The 27,342-nt window shown below is 34.0% G+C and overlaps 1 protein-coding gene across 2 annotated transcripts; it reads right to left on the bottom strand.

Annotated features, from left to right (window-relative positions):
• Nucleotides 1-4,145: 4,145 nt before the first annotated feature.
• Nucleotides 4,146-27,342, bottom strand: Mlc1 (Myosin light chain alkali). Of its 2 annotated transcripts, XM_069833994.1 has the most exons (7): nucleotides 27,140-27,342; nucleotides 26,588-26,615; nucleotides 20,726-20,866; nucleotides 17,034-17,201; nucleotides 14,783-14,869; nucleotides 8,429-8,475; nucleotides 4,146-4,598 (listed from the first exon to the last, which is right to left on the bottom strand). In XM_069833994.1, exons 1-6 carry the CDS (start codon nucleotides 27,143-27,145, stop codon nucleotides 8,450-8,452), a joined length of 456 nt encoding a protein of 151 aa, XP_069690095.1. In that variant the 5' UTR covers nucleotides 27,146-27,342; the 3' UTR covers nucleotides 4,146-4,598; nucleotides 8,429-8,449. The 2 variants fall into 2 exon arrangements, with proteins under 2 accessions (XP_069690095.1, XP_069690087.1); XM_069833986.1 differs by lacking the exon at nucleotides 8,429-8,475 and having other exon boundaries at nucleotides 27,140-27,268.

Raw genomic sequence — 27,342 nt, forward strand, 5'->3', positions numbered from 1 at the left:
AAAGAGAATTAGCGAAAAGTCACGGAGGCTGGAAATCCAATACTGTCGCAGAAGGTTATGTTCTGTTACTATAATAATTAGCGTTAATTGTAAATAATATTCAAATAAATTCAATTTGTCATCTCGTTTTTCAATGTCTAATTTAATTTCAATGTTATCTCTGTAGGTTCTTATGGCCTAGCAAGGTCAATGTGGACATCTGTTCCTCGGAAAAAAATCAATACTTTCGCGTCTGCGCACATCTCACAACATACGGAACATTGCTGAAGGTCAGATACAATTAAAATTAATAATATCAAGTTAGAAATATGGCCGAGCATAAAAAGTCGTATGAAACTCGCCTATAATGGTAATTAAGAAGTGAGTATGGATATTTATGAAACGAGCGCAAGCGAGTTTCATAATTTTCATACGAGCTTCTTAATTACCTTCATTATAGGCTCGTTGCATAATGTACTATTATGTGTTGCGTTATGGTTGTGGTTACAATTCGAGACTATAGTCAGGAAAGTGTACCCCTAATAAATATAACATATTGAGTGTGATAATTCAGGTGGGTAATCGGTAGAAATACCATTTCACATTTCAATGAATTTCTTTCGTGTTTAGATTTTTATTACAATAATGTCGAAAAGAGGAAAAAGCATGGCAGCGACTCCACCGAGAAAGCGTAAAGCGTGTTGCGAGAGTGGGGATAACTCCCCCTACTGGCGTTCTATTCTTTCAGATTTAACCGAAAAAAAAGATAATGAAGAAATAATTATGCTAACAGAGACAACAATTATAACTAGAGTAGCAAAATTATTATGAGTAAGTATTCTTAAACTACATATAATGGTGATATTCGGTTTTCGGTGTTAGTACTAATAATTTCATGTCATCAAACAAAATACAATTTTAGGTTAGGTCTCGTGAATCAATAATTATTTAGTCAAACCAATGAATTTTATATTGCCAGACAAAATACCTAACATGTTGGTCCCTTTCTCGTATAGTTTGCCTACGAAAATGTTACAAATTATTGAATTATTTAGAATAACTTCCAACATAAAGGTAAAGTAAATAAGTCATTCAGTACGTAGGATAGTGATTTTACTTCATATGGTGATATCTGGTAACAGTTGGCAACACTGACAAGACGGCCATATTTGCTGTTTAGGAACTGTTCTTATGTGACCCTCACCATACCTTCAAATAGTCTAAGTGAAAAAGAGTCAAGAATCAACGTACTCTTGGAATAATTTATTATTATTATTAAGGCTAAAAGAAATGTAGTCTTTATTTATTATAACTTTGAAGGATATCTAACTCCAAATATTGTAAATTGTTTACTTACCCAAATTGATTTTATTTATAAATCTCGTCTTCACTTCTTATGTAAGTTTCTTCATATACTCACTCTCAAAATTCAAAGACTTCAGTCACGTGATGTGAATCTAGATACCCAGAATTCTTTGACTGCAGAAATCTACTGTCTTCATTCAGTAATCGGACTACCAAGAAAAGCTTCCTTTTTTATTTGTGACAGAAATATATTGTACTCATAATATTTTCTGAGGCTCCCAAAACGTAATCTCCAATATCTGATTAACTAAAATCAATTTCGTTCTCAAATTTGTTTTATCGAGGTGTACTTTTGAACCATATAAGCTTCTTCGGTCGAGATGTTACCTGTATTCGTGATATTTCTGACAAAAAATTCCACGATTTCATTTTGATATTATTTAATTTTGTTGGAGTCAAATGAGCAAGTTGAATCGAAATCGTTAATAAGATTCGCAAGACTTAGGGAAAATCTATAATAGAAAATGGTGGGAAAACAAGAATAGTCGCAACTGAAAAATATATTAAACAATGTATAAAGAATTCATGCTGAAACGTTAGTACATTTCTTGGTGGTTGACGGTAAATTTCACTAAAACCGAAACTCAGCATAGAAATAAAGACAAATTATGGATGAATGAAGAATTTAATGGTAAGGTTTTCCAATTCTAATCACTAAACGGAATTGCTACAACATTTAGAATCTAAAGTGCATACGAATGTCTGGCACTTATCAAAGTAATAATGAACTCCAGCAATAGTATATTATACAAAAAAAAAAAAAACAAGAAATCTACAAAGAATACCTAAACACGAAAATAGTGGTGTATAAATTAAAAACTTTTCATTGGAGATTAACTATTTCTCCTGAAATTCCCTATTGCTGCAACAGAACATTACATTAATCAAAATTATGTAATATGTATGTGTGTCTAATGTCTAACCAGTTTACTTTCGTGATTGAGGTTCCGCATACTCTGGGCAGATGGCAGAACTGTGACCCCTTTTCAAGTTGCACACCACTTCAGCGGGCCACGTTATGCGTGATGTGTATTTATGAAGAGTTATGTCGTGTACTAGGGGTGAGTGTACGTGTAAATGTTCATATAAGTGTAATATAGGGAAAGGGAGTGGATGATGATGAGGAAGGGAGAAGGGGAAACCCGGTACCGGCACATAGTCTACACCTGTCGAATAGCACCAAGGGGGTTCCAGGCTTAACGTCCCCATCCGACGGACGAATCACTATCAACAGTGACATATACCTTCTCTTCATATGCACTGCGGAGAGATTTTGGATTTAAGCCAGGCACATTGGTGCATAATTTAGTGATTAGAAGTTATGCACTGTCATCTCTCCTAGTCCCGAGGTAGAAACTGTACACGAAAATTTCTTTTCCTCACCCTACTTGTGTCGCTGCATCCCGCTTCAAAGTCAATAGCAGGGAATGGAAAGTACAGCAGCTTATTCTTAGAACCAATATCCGCACCAGAGGTCTGCATCGGACGTTTTCGCTCGAGCGCCAAGTAGTTCATAGCATAATCCGATAGGTAGCACACATGCATGATGGGTAAAATTGTCACGAGCGATAAATCCTCGAACGATATAAGCCGAGCGTTAGACATTCGTTCTTGTTACAGTGATGAACTGTATAGTAACATCAAGATATTTATCATTTCAAAACTTTGCAGTGTTTAACTAACCTCTCCATAGTACAACTACAAAACTTGCTTTAAAATGTAATATAAATGTTTTAGGTTTTTTTTTTTTTTTTCACAGGAGTAATTTTGTTTTTGCCACATCTGATAGATGTTATTGGATGTAAATATAATTATTATAAACGGAGAACACAATCACGATAATGCAAGAACTGTTTCAAGTTTTCTAGTAATAATAATAATAATAATAATAATAATAATAATAATAATAATAATAATAATGATAATAATAATCTCTAATAATTAGTGTATCAATCTTTGCGTCTGTAACAGTTGTGCAGCATGATTATTCGTTTTATTATATTTTCTGTGGCGTTATCTCTGTACTAATATTGTTATTAATCTACTGCTATATCAATAATATTTTGTAAAACGTTTCTACATTGTCGTAGTATATAGGCGGAAGACTATGTATGGACCATCGTATTATATATGTGGTAAATCGAATATTGAATAATTATTAATTAGCAATAATAACTGTATATATCGAAGTTTTTCATACTATTTTATTTATAACTTCATGTTCCTGTTTTGGTACGTTCCATTGACTGTTCCATTAAACGTTTGTCATAAACGCAGAAAATAAAGCCTTATTTTTACCGTGTGAGCAAAACATATGTGTATCTTATCTGTCGCCTTCCATACAAGATAAGACATGTCGGTGAGATGAACTTGTACTGTGCTTCTATTTATTACGAGCGTATCACGACCGATCGTATCTCACTCGAGGGTGCGACACTCGACCGAGTTCAAGCGAGCGATTTAACTCCAATGCAGCACTCTGATCCGCACAGTATTCTGTGTTGTTATGGAAACGGGCGTAGTTGCCGGTTCTTTTCTTCTTACCGCACGGACTGTAAATTATACGATTTGCAACACTAATATAATGGTAAAAATAGGCTTAGAGTCTGTGGTATTTTAAGTCTTATGTGTGAAACAAAACAAATTTCTGAACTAAAGAGAATATTGCATTTATCATGTCTCTTGCATTTAATTTCTTTTCCTCTTATAACCTCAGCCAAAACCAAAATATTTTGCATTGCAATTTTAAAATAAATATGGAATATTTTTCAGGTTGGAAATACAAAGATTGAATGACACAGTTACAAAAGAATATTTTAGATGATTATTTAAACCAGTTGTAATTGGTGTTGCATTTTACATCTGATAGTAATGGAAACCAGAAATTACTTAGTCCGAAAATTATAAGAATTAAAGAGATGGAATTCACAATATGGCAATGCTCCTGTTTTGTTGTATTACAGTACAATAAACGAGATGGTCTTTGTTTACTGTAACAATTTCTAATAATGTATCTATTATAATCATAAAGGGTTGTATATAAAAACATTATTAGAAATCGGTTGGCATCTTCTTCTGCAACACATACACTGACTTCCTGTCCACACTTCAAGATGGGGCATAACACTGTTGCCAACACTGCACATGGTCCATTGATGTTGATATTATTGTTATTGATGACGTAAAACAATAAATTTACTGTGCTGCGGCGGGAGCTTCTTCTGGTGGTCCAGCTACAACCTTCTTGAGGAAAGCTGGAAGGAAAAAACGTGACAAATTTGTGTAAATATTAAGTTAAATTTATAAACACCTACGTAAAAGAAAATCAATCCACAAAAAAATACATTTACATGTATGTGCTACGTACCGTAAACTGGGGTTACTTTGAACACAGAGGAAACTTTGAACATTTTTTCAGAAAATCATATTTAGGTTTCTACATGCTGCACTTATTATAGATGAAGGCAAATTATTATAAAATCATTCTCATACCAAATTTACCTCCATCTGTAACAAGAGCAGCATGTAGAAACCTAAATATGATTTTCTGAAAAAATGTTCGAAGTTTCCTCTGTGTTCAAGGTAACCCCAGTTTACGGTATTCATAACACTGCCTAATCACATCTCAATCAACTAAAGTTTCCTCACCAAGAAACCAGGATTTGATTCGCAGAAGTCCTTTTAGTAAAGAAAGCGACTATAAAGTAGATCTTCTCTGAGTACTTACTTATCTTCCCCCTTCTCATTAGACTGATCGAGTTTTACTCTGCCAGTCCTTTGAGATTTATAATTCTCATTTCACGATTGTTGTATAGTCATATTATTGTATCCATACAACCTGTACACTTGAAAAGAATCTTTAAATAAAAAATAAAAATACGGTGTATTTAGGTGGATAACAATATACTTAGTGCAGGTTTTCAGTATTTTGAAAAATAAACTGACTTCAATTAACATGAGGATTATGGACAAGATGAGAATTTTTCAATTTTCAATGTAAAAAAGTTGTTTGTTTTATGAATAATGTAATATTCTGCAATGATTTATTTACATACACATAAAAATTTAAGTGCAACTTGAATTTTACTGATTATAGACAGAGGTCGTGTCACCAAAATTCTTTGCCTGCACAAACTATGAACTTTTTGAACACAGATTATTTTTAGATTACATTATTCCTAAGAAATGTAAAAGTTTGTCATGGTTTATCTAATATTTTACTATCTGTAATAATATTTCGAAAATACTGACTAAATTATGTAGGATATTTTAATGTTTATACATATGTAAACTTTGTAATAAATACCATATATATGTACATTATTGTATCATGTTATTATTACATAAATATTTCAGATATGCAGATTAATAGTTCACAGTTTCTTTGACATGTCACGTTACAATATATTACAATAGCAATTAGAAATACCACGTAGGCTATGTTAGTAGAAACTGATTACGTGTTTTATTCAATATAAATAAGCATTATGTTTTAAGAAACTGTGATTTTTCTTACTTAGGTAAGGCAAAGTAAAATTATTTGTGGTAATTTATATTTTAATATAATAATTTGGATCAATTTAAAGCGCCCAGGTATACATAATTAACTTCGGTATTACAAGGAGGTGATATTGTTTGCACCATGCTCCAAAGTCTTTTCCTACACAAAAGACTTGATATGTATTTAATTTCATTACGACGAAGTAAAGAGAAGCGAATAGAAGCATTTGAAATGTGGATAAGAGAAAAATGGAAAATGTGAAGTAGGCAGACATAATAAGAAATGAAGCTGTGTTGGAATGAGTGGATGAAGAGATAATGATGCTAAAAAAGATCAGGAAGAGGAAAAGGAATTGGTTTGGTCACTGGCTGAGAAGAAACTGCGTACTGAAGGATGCACTGGAAGGAATGGTGAACGGGAGAAGAGTTCGGGGCAGAAGAAGATGTCAGATGATAGACGGCATTAAAATATATGGATCACATAGGGAGACAAAGAGGAAGAGAGAAAATATGAACAATTAAAGAAAGCTGGCTTTGCAGTGAAAGACCTGCCCTTGGGCTGCTGAGTGAATCAAAGTTTGCTGTGAAAGTTAAGGCAAAATACAAAATCCCTCCTCCAACCCAGGCGCTTTTATTCTGTAGGCTGTCAATCTACTGACAGCCAAAAACTATTGACGTAATTTGAATACTTACAAATAAATTAAATTGATATATGGTAAATTACTTAACATTTTTAATTATTTATTTTCAATGCATATAAGGTATAGCCATTATTATACAATGAAAAACGAATTAATAAATGTTTGCTTAATTAGTTACTTTCTGCAGTTATGACAAATACAAAGTTTAAGTGTTACTGCACATATAATAAGCACAGCCTTCATCTTCGGAAAGCTGGTTCAGAATATTATGAAAAACACTCAGATCTTATAGCAAGATGTACAATTCGTTTTGTAGCATTATGTCTTATTTATAGAAATCTGTTACAGTTTTCAGATTAAGCTGTACAAAGTTAGCATTAATTTTGTTAGTTATGCCATGTGCCTTATTTTGCCGTATGCCCTCGAGAGAATTTCATTTAAGCAGCGTATTAGAGACAATATGAATAATGTGGTGGAACATGTGAGATTTATTCATAGCAGTATGATATTGATCTTAAAAGTAAAATCGTGAGGATAGATCGATTATTATGCAAAATGAAACTGAAGGATAAAGAAGAAATGCAAAAAATTAGAGAAGAATTAAATCAATTGCACTCTCGTTGATTTAGTTTGTAATTCTTACATAAACGCAAACCATATAATTATAATTGATTAAATGGCGATCTTACTCTTGTTAATTATGTAAGCAAGTGTGGCTTACAGCTGTTTCGGTGTTACTTGACACTACCCTCAGAGCCTACTAGATCTCGGCGCTATCTCAGCTTCGCTGCCTGTTGTGTGGGTGCGTTCGTGTGATGAAGAGTTGTGTTAAATATAGTGTGTGTGTTCTGAAATTGATCTGTGTGTTGAGAATTTGATTAGGGTGTGTTTTAGTGTGTCTGTATATTTCATATTGTTCTAGTGTGTTGAGTTTTTGGTTTCTGGGTTGTATGTGTAGGATTTCCATGTCTGTATTTATGTTGTTGTATGTGTGGTTAGCATTAGTTATGTGTTCGGCATATGTAGATGTATTGTGTCCTCTGGTTATTGCTTTAATGTGTTCTTTGTATCGAGTTTGGAATGATCTGCCTGCCTGTCCAATGTAGAAACTGTCGCAACTATTGCATGTGAGTTTGTATATGTCTGTGTGGTTGTATTTATTTGTTTGTGTTGTTTGTGTGTTCAGATGTCTTTGTAGTGTGTTTTCTGTTCTGTATACTATGTTGTATTTCTGTTTTCTGATTGAGGATGCGATCTTGTGTGTGTTTTTGTTTTCGTATATTATGGATTCAACATGGACATATAATTATCTACAAATTTTAAGATGTATTAATTTAACTACCAGTATTAAATTTACATAGCCTTATCAGCGATGAAGAAAGCGACGGAAAATTATTACATTCCCTAAAAATGGTCATTAAAAATATTAATGAAACGAAATAAAAGCTAAAAAGTACAAAATTCCCAGAACTTAAAATTTCACTTATCACACTTGACTAACTTGAGAACTGTGATGAGTCACTGTACCCCTAGAATACTCCTGCGCAGAGTAATGAAAATTGCAATAATTGTAAATATTGGGAAAAGAGACTAGCTAGCTCATAATATGTGAAATGTGATTTAATTATCCTCGGAATATGAGATTCTCAGTCAATTTCTAAAAGTGACTAATTCTTTAAGAATGTTTCGATAAGTAAGCGTACAGTGGGCTGATCAGAGCTTATCTATTCCACTTTAGAAGTGTTTCATGAAATAGAAAGATAAAAATGATAGCAAGTATTTATTATTTGGTTATTGAACAAATGAAGTGTTTGCTGCTTGCATAATGATCATCTCCACACGATCCTGTGTACATTATGGCATGTGTTATATTTTAAAGTTGACACAATGAAGGTTATATTGTTGTTACGTTGTTCAACCTGTAAGACACTGATTGTACTTACTGCCGATGCACTTCCAGCTGCTTATGACATCACGTTTTTGAGAAATTCTGAAATCAGGAGGTCATTTCACACTCAAACATTATTCTACAGGGGGCCATCTTCCCCGCTATGGTGGATGGTGCATGAGAGGAAGAAACCCAGCGCAAACAAAATTGTATTGAAGAAGTAAGTGATATGTCACTTTTAGACCGTTTAACCTCTAATTTAAGTGATATTACTTTCTCATTATACAAAGTAACCTGTAGAAAAGTATTAATATTGACACTATTGTACTATTACTACTACTACTACTACTACTACTACTACTACTACTACTACTACTATTCTTAAAAGAAATGGAGGTGTTTCGTTGCAGAAAGATATATTAAATTATTCTACTATTATTTAAGTTCTAACAATCAAATATGTCCAGTAATTTTAGAACTTTATCAACATTATTTTATTCCTCGTCGATAACTAGAATGATGTCTTTCTTGTGGTACGTGATTATGTGGGGAAAGCAGGGAACGAGAGAGCAGGTCAACTTGCGAAGATAGCTGCGAATTTGAAAACTGAGTACGCATGTACTAAACATCCCCTTTCCTTATTAAAAATGAAAATAAAAGATGAAATATTAAAAGAATGGAATTTGATATGGACAAATTACAAAATTATATATATTTCCCTACAGTTACAGATAGACTAAATTTTAAAAACTTTTAACCAAATGGATACGGAAAATTCATTGCATACTTTGAACGTTTCAAAATTGATAGTCCGAAAGGCTCTGCTGTCCCTGCAAATACCACACACAAACAGTTGACCACATATCATTTGAATGTCCACTACAAGAACGTAAAAGATATGGCTAGTAACCCATCTTTATATCATTTTAATGTACCGAAGTACATATGATATTTCCATGCAGATATTCTGCGTCATCATACGATAAAAGAGTGTTGGAACGGAGAAAAATTCTCTCCGGCGCCGGGATTTGAACCCGGGTTTTCAGCTCTACGTGCTGATGCTTTATCCACTAAGCCACACCGGATACCACCCCGGCGCTGGACAGAATCGTCTCAGATTAAGCTCCAACTCTTGGGTTCCCTCTAGTCGCCGCCCTCTGCACTACGTCATAGATGTCTATCAACGTAGGACCGAAGTCCACACATGTGCTGAGGTGCACTCGTTATGAGTGACTGGTTGGCCGGGATCCGACGGAATAAGCGCCGTCTTAAATCACGAAGTGATTTACGCATACCATATATATTATTTTAATGTACCGAAGTACATATGATATTTCCATGCAGATATTCTGCGTCATCATACGATGAAAGAGTGTTGGAACGGAGAAAAATTCTCCATCTTTAGCCTGTACAATATAATCTTCACACCACCAATACAAAAGTATTCCTAAAACAAGGTCGCTTAAAAGAGTTTCACAAATTTACATCTGACATTTTTAACAATCTGTAATAATAATATTCTTCAATTTAAGTAATTTCGTGAAAAACAAGTCATCTATGAGCCTTGTTGTCAGCATCTCGGAGCACAATACCACATCACACATTGGACAGTTTTTGGACTCATGTTCTGTGCTCGTGGCACGATCCCACGAGAAACTTTAAATCAACTTAAACAATTTAAAATTTCTGATGCAACGATTGATGTGTTAAAATGATTCTTAGCTATAATATTAGTAATCATTTGTACCCAAGAAACTTTTATTGTAAATGATTTCCTATGTTTTCTTATTATTTAGCTTAATGGTTTTTTTTCTTTCAAATTGTCACATACATAGGCCTAATTGTTTTTAATCATTGTTCATTGTCAATTGATTAGTAGGCCGATCTAAACTCTTATTTAGGGCGGCTTTTGTTGATACAAAATTATTATTATACTGTATACTCGTAGTTGTCTATGTATCCGTCAATGCGTAAATACAGCCCTAGCATTCATCTATAAAGTAGGGCTAACTCACTTGGAGATTCAATAGTAATAACTGGAATTCTGAAAATGCGAGATTTAGGGCCTACATAAATATTTTAAAATAGTACATATGCTTTTATAATTGTACTTCGTTTTCTTGAATAAAAATATTCTTTGGTCATTGGCAAACAAAAGATTATTTATGTAACGGTAGATATTATCAGATAATTCAATTACTGGGTATACTAATTTTTTCCATTTATTCCAAAATATCGTCAATGTATAGGCCTATATTAAAAAGATTGGGCGATAAGACAATATTATTATTATTATTATTATTATTATTATTATTATTATTATTATTATTATTATTATTATTATTATTATTATTATTATTATTATTACATCATAATCTAAAAGGCGGTCAGAGCGTGGTGCCGACCACACCACCTCATTCTAGTGCCGAGGTCATGGAAAGCATGGGGCTCTACCTCCATGCCCCCCAAGTGCCTTCATGGCATGTACGGGGATACCTTTACCTTTACCTTTATTACATCATAATCATATGCATACGCTTGATGGTTCCATGCTTTGCTATATACATATAAACCACTTCATTATCCTAGGAAAATAATATATCGTGTCCCGCTTAGAAGGATCGAGAAATAAATGCTCACCACTTAAAACCAGATAAAGATATCGTTGTGATTTACATCTGACAAGTTAGAGAAACTGTCCAAGTTTATGCAACAAAGTTTGAAAACAACTACATTCGTAACTCCCGTTTATTTGTTGCTAAAACAAGCCTGGCGCCATTTTGTAGGAGAACACGCCATGGTCAACATGTGGACACCACAACAGAAAGTTCAGTGTGTGCTATGGCTAACAGAAGAAAAATATGTTGCGCGAGTACAACGCCGTGTTCGTCGTACATGGTTAGGTGGATCGGAAGACGAGGACCCATTGTCTGGCCAACCAGGTCACCCGGTCTGACTCCCTTGGACTTTTTTTCTGAGGATTTTGAAGGGTGCTATGTACCAAAGAGGAAGAGGAACTTTGGAACTTGGAGGAAATGAAGCAACGCATCACAAATGCAGCTGCGCTAGTGACTCCACAAATGCTACAGAACACTTGTCGGGAGGTTGAATACCGTTTAGATGTCTGCAGAGCAACTCAAGGCAAACACAGCGAGTTGCATTGAGCGTTCTCCGAAACTCGGAGAGTTTTTACATCAATTTATATAAAAAGGTATGTTAATAAACCATTATTTACACTTGAAATTATCACTTATTTCTCGATCACTCTATGCGGGACACGGTGTATAACAATATTGGTTTCATATACTTTACTGAAAAATATCCTAAACTGTTTTGCTTACAATGTATAATGAGAAAACATGTATGATATTATGTAGAATCATTTATTTCTGCATTTTAATAAATTCATCATATTAAACAAGTCAATTCATCAGAGTTATTTTCTCTCCTTAATTACGTCACTGGGTCACATCCTACTAGCTGCCAACTACACTGAGTAGGGGATATACAACACTTTACCATGTCCTGAATGTTTGGGGTAACATAAATCATGCAACTCCAACCAACAGGATGACTCATCACAAAGGATTGCTGACATAACAGGAATAATTCAACAGGACAAGGTCCAAACCAACATATCGTACAAGGGTTTTTATTCCACACAATTAGGAATGTAACTATTTATAAATATTTTGTACTTGCAACATTTTTACATTATAGTAAAGGTAAGTTCATATGTAAACTACATCAATCTACGATTTACGTACGAAAAATTAAAAAAATCAAGCAATAATCAAGATGATATCATTTCAAATAAAGTAAAACATCTATTTAGAGTCCAACAAATTTACGAAAATTTAAATTTCTGTTTTTCTCAGTGCATGCATTAAAAGTCACTCAAAATAACTCTGATTCTATTCTTCATTAAGAACATATGCAAGTTAGCCTAATACTACAAAAATTAAAACTTATATACAGAGTGGAAGAGCACCTATTACATTTTATTCAGAGGTAATAGATGAAGTCAATGCGAAAAAGTTTTGTCAAATAAGTTTTTTGATACATCCAATAGTTTGGAGAGTATGAAATGTAACGCGTTGCAACGCTGTAACATTCTTTGACACTTTTTGTCCACATTCTCCTCTAGCAAGTCTTGCGGAATGGATGATTCCTCACCCGCACTGAGGAGCAATGACCTCATGGGGCGTTACAGTGTTGCAACACGCTACATTTCGTACTCTCAAAACTATTGGACGTAACAAAAAACTTGTTTGACAAAACTTGTTCTCATTGACTTCATCTATTACCTCTGCGAATTACTTCAATAGTTTCCTTTCCACCCTATATAGTACAAAATATAATAATTTTAAGAATTCTACAAGATACTATACTACAGTACAAAGTAATCCCAACTACATATCTAATGCTCTATCTTACTTCTGAAACTGCTCTAATGCAAATTATACTGTACTACTCAGCACCACATGTCTGTTATTATCTTGGCCTTATTTACCACATACAATACTTATATTTTAATATTACACAAGTAACATTAAAATATTATGTTGTATCTATTTTCCATTTCTTTATTTAAACAATTTTTAATAGTAAAATAAATGAATACAGAGTTCGTGAATTCTAATATGCAATGTGTGTGATATTTGTTGTTTACTTTATAATATTAAATGAATAATAATTGACATATTATTTATTTTTCACATGTATGACTACGTATATGTTATGTCAGCGTTTCTCAAACTTTTTTGAAGTGCGGACCACTTTTTAAGTCAGAACAGTTCCGCGGACCACCTTACTCTTGTTCCTTTCGAAAGCAAATTTATAATTTTTGTAGCATATTTTAATACCAGTATATTCAGCATTGTACAGTCAGAGCACACAACATTGTGCAATTGACAAAGTCAGTAATAAAAAGTAAACAACAAAACAATAAAATTAATTCAAAAACTCTCAACAACGTTGACATTAAAAAAACTCATTAATTTAATAAAATGGTTTGTTGATTAACCAACCAGAGACAAGTCTGTTAAAAGACTTCCTTTCAAGATTAAAAAGATATCTCGGAAATTTATTTGCTATTTTAACGACATAATAAAATAATTATTCATTGTTTTAGTCAGCCTACACTTAGGTATGTCAAAAAGGTCACGGTTTCTGGTGTTGTATATATGAACATCATTCCTATGTATCAACATAAGTGAATTTTCTTTACTTATATTTTTAAAAATAATTAATTAATTAAAATTAATTTAATTCAATTAATTTTATATCAGTATTAACTAATTAAGTTAACGTTAATAGAAGAAAATCCATTTTGTTTTTTATTTATAATTCAAGGTATTAGAGTTTGGATATTCTTTAACTAATTAACTAAAAAAAAATAAATGTTGGTACTTGTATTAATGAGATGGATGAGCCTGCCGATTCTTGCATATTTGTCCTATACTTAGATGTATGCTGGTAAGTTTAAGTCGGAGATCGTCACATACATCAAGTCGATTTCGGTACTTTGTTTTTATTAGAATTAGTGATGAAAACCCTTTCTCACCCAGATACGTAGAAGCAAACTGAATTATAATCTGTAAAGCACCATTGTACAGTTCACTATATTCTCCTTTCACTTCAAGGTCCAGAAATTAACCATACCTTTCGCTTGGAATTTCATTTTAAGTCCGGTGTCATTCGAGAGTTCAATTAACTCAATGAAAGTTTGTTATTTTCAATATCGCAATAAAAGTAATCACGAAACTATGAAAATTCGTCGTATTTACTTGGAAAATAAGTTTAAAATTGTGACCTCAGTGTTATATTATTGGTTACGACGTACAGTGCGTGACCATTTCAATATGCAAACTGTGTGTCGGCAAAACTATTAACAAAGTCATAAATACATGAAAAGGTTCGGTACTTTAGTCCTCTGTTATGAATTAGGGTGATCTTTGGCTGGGTTACAGGCGACAGTGAGCTATAGTGTGATACGCAATTGTTTGAATTTCATTTTTTCTTCTGTCTTTTTTGAAGGACCACAAGGGCAGACCTCGAGGACCATAGGTGGTCAGCGGACCATAGTTTGAGAAACGCTGTGTTATGTAAATAAATATACTTAAAATGTGAATTTTGTTTAAAATATAATGTCAAGTATAAAATTTGCAAGTAGAGGGTAAATTAAAGAATACGTTCACCGTGTCACCTTGCCTGTCATAGAGGCAAGGATAACAAATGCATCTGAATACAGGAGAGGAATAGCCATCATTGTTCATGTGGCAACATTTTAATAAGGTCTGTTCTGATCATTAAATCACACAAACAAAAATAATACCTTATTGTTGACTTGCGAAAAGACATGCTCTATGCAAATTAAGGTAATGACGACAGGTAAAGTGTAACTTACGTGCATAAGGGATGAATCCATCCTCATCCTCAGGTTCAGCGCAGTCCTTGACGATCGTGTCTACTTCCCTGTCTGAGAGTCGCTCACCTGCATCAATGCACACACAAATTAACAACCAACTGTGGTTTAATCATATCAGAATAATGTTTGTAAGTCATTGTTAAGAAGGCTTGGGAAGGGAAACAAAAATGAGCAAAAAGCATGGTTAATGTAATCTATGGTTCTCTGGAGTGGCGGTTAAAAGTAAGAATGGTTCTTCCTAACTCTGAATTCATTATAGCCTAACCCTCAGTGTTTGGATATGGAAAAAAAATCATTGAATATAATTCGTAGTTTGTTTTCATTTGCCATTACATACTAATTACCTTAAGGTGAATCAGATTTGAATTGAAATCATTAAATTTACTTCATTATGCTATGAATATCTCTTGTAGAGTTTCTTATTTTCCTTTTTCCTTTTATTTCTGTCGTGTTCTTGGAAAAGTGTTTATTCTTGCTTTCTTGAGCAATTAGTTACTTACTTACAAATGGCTTTTAAAGAACCCGCAGGTTCATTGCCACCCTCACATAAGCCCGCCATCGGTCCCTATCCTGTGCAAGATTAATCCAGTCTCTATCATCATATCCCACATCCCTCAAATCCATTTAATATTATCCTTCCATCTAGTTCTCGGTCTCCCCAAAGGTCTTTTTCCCTCCGGTCTCCCAACTAACACTCTATATGCATATCTGGATTCGCCCATACGTGCTACATGCCCTGCCCATCTCAAACGTCTGGATTTAATGTTCCTAATTATGTCAGGTAAAGAATACAATCTGAGCAATCAGTAGTAATATTAATAAAATTCAACTCTACTGATTTGTAACAAATAAGCTTAAAACAATAATGAAAAATCTAATTACTTTCATTAGTTTATTACGATGCATATTATATATACAGTGTGTTCTAAAAAGGGTTTCAATACATAGAGAGGAGGTGGTATGCATCAAAACAAAAAATGAAAGTCCTATAAACATGGGTCCTAAAATTAATATCTTCTGAGAAATGAGCAAATGTTTACCATCAGTGTACAGTAAGAGCAGCATATCTTCCACTGTATAACCCTAACATACCTATTTCAGGTAAAATAGGATTCTCTATAAAATTGGAGTATAATATATATCTTCCACTGTGAGATCTTTGGCAAGAAACAAATGAGGAAACAGAATGCAACCTTTTATCACTTCGTATTGCACAGCACACCTTTGTTTGTGTTTATATTAAGAAGACGTTACTTAGTGTTCGTTATTCTACTATTGCAGTAATATTACTGAACCAGTCAAGTAAGATTCGTATCTGTTTAATAGGAGCATGTTTTGTTTTGTTACGAACTCTAACATACTGTCGTCTGCTCAAACGTCCTCTTGATACAAACACAAACTAGGGTATACAGTGTAATACGAAGTGACAAACGGTGCCATTCTGTTTCCTCATTTGTTTCTTGCCAAAGAGCTCACAGTGGAAGATATTATATTGCTCTTACAGCGACGATAAACATTTTTTCATTTCCCAGAAGACATTAATTTTATAGCCAATGTTTGTAGGATTTGTATTCCTTGTTTTGATGCATATTACCTCCTCTCTAAATATTGGAACTTGTATATTATATCAAATTATTCCACTATTACATTAGTACCGTAAACTGGGGTTATTTTGAACACAGAGGAAACTTTGAACTTTTTTTCAGAAAATCATATTTAGGTTTCTATATGCTGCACTTGTTATAGATGGAAGTAAATTATCATAAAAATTATTCTCATACCAAATTTATCTCCATCTAACAAGTGTAGCATCTAGAAACCTAAATATGATTTTCTGAAAAAATGTTCAAAGTTTCCTCTGTATTCAAAGTAACCCCAGTTTATGGTATGTACTAGGCTATTTGCCTTCGATGGAATTGGTGATAGCGAGGTTAAACCGAACATTAGCCATGGGATTACATGACACCAATACACATTTGAGAAAAACATCGGAAATAACCCAACCAAGTAATTAATCATCCCAAGCGGGAATCGAACTCACGCCCGAGCGCAGTTACGGATCAGCAGGCAAACGCGTTACCGCCCGGGCTATCGACGTCCTTTTCAGTTTTCCAGGTTTGCAGAGGCATGTTTTTGCAAAACAGGAAGCTTTATGAGCTAGAAATGAGTGGTAAGTTTTGCAGGATGCTTTCAATTGTTCTCGATGGTTTCGGACCCAGTTGGTACTGACCAAGAGAGAGGAGTGTGTGCGTGAGCTCAGCAAGCAGCATCTTGCCATCCTCAGCCTTGTCGTACAGCTTCAGACACTCCAGGAAGTCCTCGTAGCATCCCACATCCTTTTCCTTCTTGACCTGGCCGAAGATGGGGAGGAATTCCTCAACCTTCAGTTTCTTCTCATCTATACACCACAAGACAAGATTAGTACAGCTACAAACTAGCTACGTGTAGAATTCTGTGGCCGGGAGGGAAAAGGTCTTAAGTAAAAATTTTATACTTTTCAGGAGAGCAGTAGAAAGATTGAAATTGGTATCAATTATAGAGTCTTTTTTAATTAAGAGGTTTTTCCTGGATAATATTTCTTTATATCTCTTCTAAAATAGGTAATGTTGCTCATTTAACAATTTTCTTGATTATTTCCAAAAATAGCCGCACTTAAGCCCTTTTAAGACTAGAACCCAAACTGAGTAAAGGGGACTATATAAACATAAGACCTTTTTCGTGTCAAAATAAATTAGAAGTGTAAATTATTAGGAATCCAAAATGGGTCTTAAGCAATCATAGGACTGTTTACCATGGTGCTTAACCCTTTCTTACCTATAGATACCATATGGCAATAATTAACTTTATAGCATTTATATACTTGTGTGTTACATATGGAGGTAAATTTTGCTGGATAACTTCTATTTCAATACATTTTCATCAATATAGTTTTGTTTCAAATGTTGCCACTCCCGTAACTTGGTCCTAATACAGCTATTTGTTTCAACATGGATTGCTTGTAAATTTAATTTGGGTTAGAAAGGGTTAAAGTTTTAAAAGGAAAGGGCATCAGTATGTCATAAATTGGCTAAAATACAAGTTAGACCTTTTTAATATGGAAACATGGAAAGTAAACATGTGATGGTTTGTAAGGAATAAAGTATTAAATATTCTTAAATCCTTTATTCTGTGTGTGCTCGATTCAAAAAGTACTTAGGATATTTGGTAACGCTCTATAAATCCAGCCAGGAGTCTTATTTGACTTTGGCAGTTTTACCAGATTGTAGAGAATTGTTTCCGCTTTCAGAATATATAAAAATCTCATTTTTACAAAAAATTGACTTAAGACCTTTTTCCTCCCGGCCACAGAATTATACTTCTATAACTCCGAGTCAACTGGACTGTGTTCTTTTTACAATTGACAATATGTAGAAAAATAGGTTACTGTAGTACGTCTATCAGTATTGTTTTTACAGTCTAATATTATTCTTATAAAAGAACCATTAATCAATAAAAATAATGGAAATTCCAAATAAAAACAACACAAGAAAGAATACCAAAACAGATACTAGAATATAAACCAAGATAAATCTATTTGTTGCCAGTTCCGAAGACAAGAGACGACAAAGAGAACAACAGGACGACATAGAAAACAAGGGAAATACAAGGAGAACAAAGGAAATACAGGTAAAACGAGGAGAACAAAGGGAAGACAAGGAGAGTAAGAGGACTGAAATGAGAACAAGGGAAATGGAAGGAGAACAATGAAAGACAGCGAGAACAAGGAGAATAAGAGGATTACAAGGAGAAGAAAGGAAATACAAGCAGAAAACAGGGATAACAAGGCAAATACAAGGAGAACAAATGAAATACAAAGAAAATGAGGGAAAGACAAGGAGAACAAGAGGAAGAAAGGCAGAACAAAAGAACTACAAAGATAACAAGGAGAATACAAGGAGAATACAGGGAGAACAAGGGGAAGATAAAGAGAGTAAGAGGACTACAAGAAGAACAAAGGAAAGACAAGGAGAACAGGGAGAAGACAAGGAGAATAGAGGACAAGGAGAACAAGAGAAATACAAGGAGAATAAAGAAAGACAAAGAAAATGAGGGAAAGACAAGGAGAACAAGAGGAAAACAGGGGAATAAGAGAAGCCAAGAAATCCGAGCATTTCAGAGAAGGATAAATGTCGCACACATCACATCGTTGTTGTGTTCCTGACATTTAACTCCAATTACTACGAGCTTTGGATCAAAAGTTACTATTACCCCATTTGACTTCGGGTAGTGCCTCTAATATCTCCATAACTAATCATCAAAGCTCGGAACTTGGGGACTTGTGTGTCGTGTGCATGAGTAAGGTTAAGGTACAACGTACACAAAGCTCACGGTGCAAGTGCTCAGGGACAGTCGTGTGTACTAAGAAAGTGGTCACATCGAATGACAAGAAGACGGACGAGGAAACTGTGCCATGTCGAATCCAATGACATTGAGAGAATTACAGGTAAACGGTCTGTTTGAGGAATTAGAAAAATACATATTATTCGAATGGGTATTATAGAAGTTTGAAAATACATTTGTTAAGTTTTAGGTACAGAATTTCGTGGAGGAATTCGGAGAAGATACGTTATTTTCTTCGAACAGAAAGTTTATATTTTGTAAGTTGTGCCACACACAAACTAGAGGCATTCATTGAAAGATAGTGCAGTCCCTTAAATTGTGCAGTCCCTTGAGTTTGTGGAAAATTTGTCCAAAGCCATTGGATCAAGTAGTAGTGACACACAAATTGAAAACTATTTTCGAGAAAAATTGAGGATACACTTATTTTTCTCAGACACGAGATCAGCTAGCAACTGCTCAAAATCGAACGGAAAACAGTAACAGTGAAAATATTCAGTATGTTAAGTTTCCTCCCAGTGGAAATAAATTTTTCTCGTTTGAAATTAGGTTTAACTAACAAGCGAAGAAGTTATGGGTTCGAAAATCTTCGAATGTACGTAGTCATACATTGTAATAAAATGTACAGAGGAGAACAGTAAAGTTAATATAATTCTCATGTTTATTTTTATTATATATTATATGCTAAAAATTACGTGTTTCAACCTACCGTAATACTATCAATACGTTGCTCCATCAGACCTGACAGTACCTCCGTGCTGGAAGCGGGAGATTGTTGATATTGGAGTCCGGTCGCTTAACCACGTGCAAAGACACAAGTCCCCAAGTTCCGAGCTTTGCTAATCATCATCATACTGTACTATGACAGCTCTTATCTCGAATTTCATCGCCACAGTATCCTCTATCACGCTTCGGTCTTCGAAGACGGCATTTAGCTTTCATCCTGTATACAGCATATGTTACTTTGGCGTCTAGATATGAATTTAAGGAATATAAAATGCATGTGAAGCATCTTTTTAATGATTCTAATTTTTCTGCTGTAGTTACAAGTTACTGCGACATTTATATACGTTTCTGGAATAAAATTTTGGATCTCTCAACTCATGATCAAAGCAAATATCCAGTGTTTAATGACTTTGAATAACTACTTCATGGTTCTATGCAGTTAAATACAAGGAAATAGTGCTGTGTAAATGTGGAACTAAACTTTTGTTTCTCCTTCCCGATATGACAGTGTAAAACTGTAAACTGTCTGTTTAATAAGTTTGAAACTCTATTGATTCTTCTGGGCAGCTAAGCGAGTAAGTTATGACAATAGCATTGTGTGAGTCGAGTCTGGAATTAAATTATGAATTACTCCAACCCGATAAGAAGACAGAATTGTCCGTTTAATCGATGCAAAACATTGCAAAACTTTCCTGAGCAGAGATACTGTCTGTTCATATTCAAGTGTTGAAACTTTAGACAATGAATTGCACGTATGAATTACTGAATGTTCTTGTACAGTTATAATTTACGCCGGTAGCATTACGATATGTGACTCACTCTTCTTCTTCGTGCCACCCATCTTCTCAACCGTGGCCTGGGTGGGGTTCAGGTTCAGTCCCCGGAGGATGTCGCCCAGGTAGATGGCATCGACGGTACCAGTGCCCTCGAAGTCATAGATGGAGAAGGCAAAGTTCGCCCCTGAAAATAAAGCGCGTCTACATTTATGAAATGAATAAATATCCAAGTCATAAAACATACTAATTCAAACGCAAATGAAACACAAGATATAGTTATAATAATTAACAATTTTATGTCGATCTGTCGATACTGATTATCAATAAAGAGATCTGCATCAAAAGGAATCTAATTTAAACCTTCGCTAAGTCCTATAATAGAAAAAGAGGCTGTACGGCAGTGGCGGCTGGTTGACTGAGGCAAGTGAGGCCGGGCCTCAGTCACTTGGCTTAATTGAAATCAAATTTTGTGTTTTTATATAATGTATTAGTTATTTGAATGAAGCATATATTGCTGCAGAGGCATTTGAAAACTTTGATGTATATAGACCTGTTTTGCAGTAAAATTTGTTCCTGAGGCCGGGATCGCTCGTGCCGGGTCGGGCTTGTGATGTATATAGACCTGTTTTGCAGTAAAATTTGTTCCTGAGGCCAGGATTGCTCGTGCCGGGTCTGGCTTGTGATGTATATAGACCTGTTTTGCAGTAAAATTTGTTCCTGAGGCCAGAATCGTTCGTGCCGGGTCTGGCTTAATGCATTTCATGTCCTTTCGCGGGCTTTGAGTTTACGCTTAAAACGTTGTAGCAGAGACACAATTCGTCTGGCCTGGTCAGGTTTCACTCGTCCCATCCATGGGCCGGCCTCAAGAGTAGAGTGGGGTGGGAATAGCAGTGGTGACTTATCTTCCTAACTAGGCCATAAATAACAAAATTCCAGCTCTTTGGCAGGCAGAGACCCACTCGATTCTCTCCCCTTATGTCTCAGTTTATGACATAAGCGAGGGTGTTGTACTATTGTACTTCGTAGTACAGTAGTGAATCTGGGCCAATGTTGTTATGTATTTTGGGAAAATATAAACAGAAACAAGTGAGAGAAATAATGCTGGTGCAGTTAATTCATTGTTAGAGTGTCCTTTTTCGAGAAGAAATAATACTGAAAGAAAGGAAGTTTTAAATAAAGAGAGAGACTACCGAGATACCTACGACATCGCTGATAATTTTTCTGACACATAATCTTAAAACGCGAGTTTCTATTGCATCCTGGTATGGGCAACATAAATTGTTATGTGGTAATGTGATGCAAAATAAACTTCTCTTGCCTTGTTTGTTGCTGTCAAAGGAAAAAAATAAAAAGAAAAGAAAGAAAGGGGAATTTCAACACATAATATGGGATGCTTCATCACACTGAAACAATCACTGAAACTCAGAGCATAACAGCTTATTTGGTAAGTGAAATTATTATTTTTCATTGATAGTAATAAGAATAGACTAATAATAGTAATAATAATAATACAGTAATAATGATATTAATAATATAATAATAATAATAATAATAATAATAATAATAATAATAATAATAATAATTAATATCATAAACAAACATTTCTTATCGGAGGCACTTAAACTAGTTGCATCTGGCCTCACCGAGGATTTCGATCACCGGCCGCTACTGCTGTACGGTAGCTTTTCTTTGAGTATTTTCGCATTATTCTGATTCAGTCATGTTTTCATTATCCCCATTTCATTTCAATAGTAAACCACAAAAAAGTACAAAATCTGCTGCCTACAACAATACTAATTTAAAAACTAAAATCTCTGATATTATATTAATTCATTCTATTTCGTTCTATCCTTCTGTTCTATTCTATTCTTTATCGTTCTATCCTACTCTGTTCTATTCTACTCGATTAGTTAGAAAATTATAATTTGCTCCTTAGAATAAACTCAAAATATACACCAAGAGTCCATCTTCCTCGATATTTTAATCTTACGGAATGAATAACAAAAAAAAAAAAAAAAGAAATCCTTATCCAGGATAGTCTGTCGTGGGGTTGAATTCCGTTCATTCTTAATAGGGACATAAAATTTGATCAACCTAACATTGTTTAATATTATTAGAATATATTCATATACAGTGATATGATAATATGAGTTCATGAAGGAATAATGGGATGGTAATTGCAAGAGATGTCGAAATCTGTGATAAAACCTGTTAAAAGACATTTTCTTGCATACCGAAAATATCACACGACCTATTAGAAAGTTAATTCTAACGGTGGGCGGATAATTCCACAGACCCCTATCTATACAAAACTGCTATATTTCAAATGCATTGCAACAAATTTTACTCAACTTCTAACATATATGATGTATTCGGATTATAAGTTGGAAACCTTTGGCATTATAATGTAAATTAATGGTAGCGATCGATTCGCCATCTATGAGCCCTGAAACAAATGAGTCGTAATCAATCTAGTTGCCAATTCACCGAATTGTATCGCTGAGTCTAAGTTTAACTCTGTGACGTCAGGTCGGGTTCTGGCTCCATATTAAGAGTTGGAGTAGCGTCGCTAAATTTAAACGCAAAGCGCGTATTTTCAGACGCCCAGGCGGAACTCCCGATCGTCTCCGTCCGCGGAGGAAATCTCGCCATTATGAACTAATAAAACAAAACAATATGATCAGTAGCATTTTCGAGAGTGATTTCAACGAATAATTGTTATGTACAAGTCTTGTTTCATAAGACAAGAGATGAGTGGATCAATAAATTACATTTTCGTAAAGAATTAAACAAATGACAGTTGTAGTTAGGCTTATGTCTCGTCTTATGCAATAAAACCGAAGATGAACGTATAAACAAATGATTTTTATGAAGCTTTGTCATTCTGAGTCATGACATGAGTGAACAGACAATAAATTACTGATTGCCGCGTCTAACAATCAGTAATTAAAATAGCTTAATATGAATGTGGATATTGATGTATAGTAAAGATATATACCGGTATCTAACGCTTTCTTAAAATAATTGAAATTCATACACATTTTTTAGGTTAGTAATTTTAAATGTAGAATTGATATCATTCCACAAGCAAAATAAAAGAAGGGATCAGTACTATGATAAAAATGACAAATAGGTGTTATTGTGTTAACTGAATATTCTAAAAAATAATAGTTCTGAAAAGGCAAATGTACAAAAGTACATTTTAATTATCAATAATTCCTGTTGTTATCGAATGGAAAATATGGGCTCACAAAATCTGAACAAAATAATTAATTGAACTTCTTAATGTAATTATTTTAGGAAGACATTTCAAGCTGTCCAATACACAATCGAATTTTCTAGCCTTTTAGCTTTCATTTTTACAACAATTCTGTAGAAACTGTAAACTTCTTCCTTTTTTAATTTTGTCCATTCTAAACTGGCTGGGCATAATTTTTCACCAATATTTTCATCAGAACTTTACGTTCAAAAATTTATCAGCGATTTGTATGCTATGCAATTATCATTACATCTTAATTTACTTTTCGAAATGATTAACAAAGCATCTATTTGCATTCTGAATTCTAATTTCAATTTCTTACATTACATTATTAATTGAATTCATTTGTACTAGTATTTAAAATTGCCAATACTCTTTCAAACGTATTTGTGTTAATGTGCCCGTGATTACATGAAGACGGATTTCAAGACACTACTTATTGTCTTTCATAGACCTATTCTTCTCGCAATAATTTTCTTCACTATTACCTAAATTCATTGCCTATTATTTAAATTTTGCTCATTACGTTTAGAGAACAATAGTATACCATCATGGTTCGTTTACAGAAACATAACAATAGGATAACCTATAATGACAAGTTTATTTCCAGGAGACAGTAATGCTTTAAATACCGTACCTACTTTTCAAAATGTTTAATAAAGCATCTGTTTGCATTCTAAATTCTAATTCCAATTTTATTTCACATTATTAACTGAATTCATTTGCATTACTAAGTATTTAAAATCACCAATAGGATCTTTCAAACGTATATCTTAATGCATCGATAATAGGCAATGAAAAAGCGATCTCTCCAAGATCGATTGAATCCTAGTCCCTTTAAGAAACTCTGAATTAATTGTCTGAGTCTATTTTTCAAATTCGATTTTCAAACTGACAGTTTGAAGCTGATGAGTGTATTCTAAAATCAATTTGAGTTTGAATATGCCTACTGTTCATTACCGGAGAGAATTAGCATTCTAAATTTAACCGTGGTTGAAGAAAACTAGCAAAATTCTGTTAGTAAAGTGCAAAAAAAAAAAGAGAACCTCGGCAAAAACGCTCATCCTATCTCCTCTCCTTATATATTCCAGACTTCAACCTTTCTGTTTTCTTTCTCTGCCATAATCTTCAATTCCCTTCAATGGGACCTCGGAGTAAGATTAATGACCTATGGGCTGGAGCTCACGTATTTATTCAATCGCTGGAACGATATATCTCGAATTGAAATAATTGGACTACAGTTTGATAATCAAGCTTACATACCGGTAGTTATTCAATGGAACTCCGAGTGAGATAAATGAACTACAGGCTTAGAGACCACACAATCACCAAGGCTCGATGTAAAGACGCGAAAATCTTGCTAACTCTTTAGATTCTTCCTCCTACACTTCCCTCATTTGCTTTGATCGAATAAGTGACAAAAAATAGTAACTTCTGTCCTAACGTCTTAACTAATAAATAGCTATTTTTATTCGGCAACATTTATAAGAAATTATAAAGTGTTATTTTGTATCACGAGGAAATAACTATCCCTAGAGAAATAACAGGAAAAATCACTAATTCCTACAGAATAATGAAACTAGTCTGAAACTTATTTAACTGTGATAGTTATATTCGATAATTTTTAAGACTATCGCGAAACAAGGATGAGTTGTAGATTTAGAATGTTCCTGGAATAAGCAGCGAAGAAAATATCACTGAGTCTTGCAGAAGTTTTAATCTACTCAAACGCTTTCATGATATAGGCCTAACGTTGTTTTTGGGGGGGGGGGTTATAGGATTTGAGCTCCCCCTTAAACTTTTTTTTTTAAATTACATAGATTCGAATATTTTTTACTCATATTCGTTTTGCCTGTCTCTAATTTTTCATTGTAAGAGTAACAAAATCTACATCGACATAAAGCATAATCTCCTACCCCTCCTTCAATATAATCCCTGTGCTTGGTGCTGCGGTATGTTAGAATTATAACAATGTTATCTTTATTATAGAGAGGTCTACCGCTTAGTACCGACCTTGTAATAAAATGAAGTCGACACAATATGAAATTTAACTTGTTGTGAAACATATTGAAAAGGTTGTTTTGACAGTTCTGCAGTGTAGATGTTAAATATTGTGCATTGTCGATTTTAAATTCATCTTAAGAGAGATATTCACCCGTTCGTTAGGGTTCTGACTTTATTGTGAAACGTTCGTTTAATGTTTCATATTTTAATTAATAATACACAAATTTAAAATACCGACAATGTAAATTTTTAACAATTCTGCGTACGTCACTAGTTTTCTTACATAGCTGTAATCGCAGTTACGCATAAGAGAAAATACTGAAATCTTATAAGCACATTTCCAGTTGAATCTTGGTGCAGCCACTATCTCTCATTGCACTATGTATTTTTTTTTTCTTTATGTAAGACTGAAATTAGCGAAAAAAAAATCCGCACTAAAATATAGTTCTTGCAACAACATAGGAAAATCTTAAAGACGATGCTTCACTCGTAGGTACCAGACACTTTAACAGAGAATGTTGACGGTGTTATACACTTGCTTCATTTGCTTTGCTTGTGATAATATGGAATCCATCGGGAATTTTGTAGTAACATTATCTTTAAAGACATCACACTGGATAACACTATTTCACAGGTACTCACTCTCGATATCTCGTGCGCTGAGATCGCCCTGCAACAGGAAAAAAAATACAGTTAATATCGATTGTCACTCACCATCGAGAGTCTAACAAAAAACATCAACACAACAGTGAATAATAACAATGGCATAATGATAATAATGAGTTTCAGAAATTGTAGCATATTTCTTTAATGAAATCTGCAAAGTAGGGTTATACGATATTATTTAAAACAATGAAAGATTTACACGTTACAAAAACATGACTCAATTTGTTTTATAAATTTAAAAGCACTGTAATTAATTTATATTTATAAGCCTAAGTACTTACATAATTATTTTAAATAAATATAACAATAATTTAATTTGGTTTAATTAAAAATTTTCACGAAATTATAATGAATTAATTTTGTTTGCATTATTATCTGGATATGCGAAATTGTACCCACTGATGTAGTTAATGTAACAGTACAATTGTTACTTATATAACGACATAAAAGAATTTCGAATTATTAAAATAATGTTGTGATATAATAATAATAATAATAATAATAATAATAATGGAACCGGATACTCACGGCCATTCTTGCGGGATTAGCGGGACTTCTTGGATGCTGACTGCACGAAGTCTGGACCAGAAGTGGGGCTCGGATGATCGCCAATTGTTAGTTTTTAACGGAGCCTAGAGTTCGCTAGCATCGGCGTCTCAGATTGCCTCACCCTAGACCGCAAGATGTCGGCCCTATCGCATAGCCCTAACACGGCACGGGATCTGATTGCC

Source organism: Periplaneta americana, chromosome 1, assembly GCF_040183065.1.
Source record: "Periplaneta americana isolate PAMFEO1 chromosome 1, P.americana_PAMFEO1_priV1, whole genome shotgun sequence".
NCBI lineage: Eukaryota > Metazoa > Arthropoda > Insecta > Blattodea > Blattidae > Periplaneta > Periplaneta americana.

Bases quoted from the DNA above. Each gene is read 5' to 3' on its own strand.
- Mlc1 (XM_069833986.1), bottom strand. The intron at 14,870-17,033 runs GTCAGTACCAAC...GCATTGATGCAG, and splicing joins GCACACACTCCTCTCTCTTG to GTGAGCGACTCTCAGACAGG. The intron at 4,599-14,782 runs GTAAGTTACACT...TTTTCCTTCCAG, and splicing joins TGGATTCATCCCTTATGCAC to CTTTCCTCAAGAAGGTTGTA.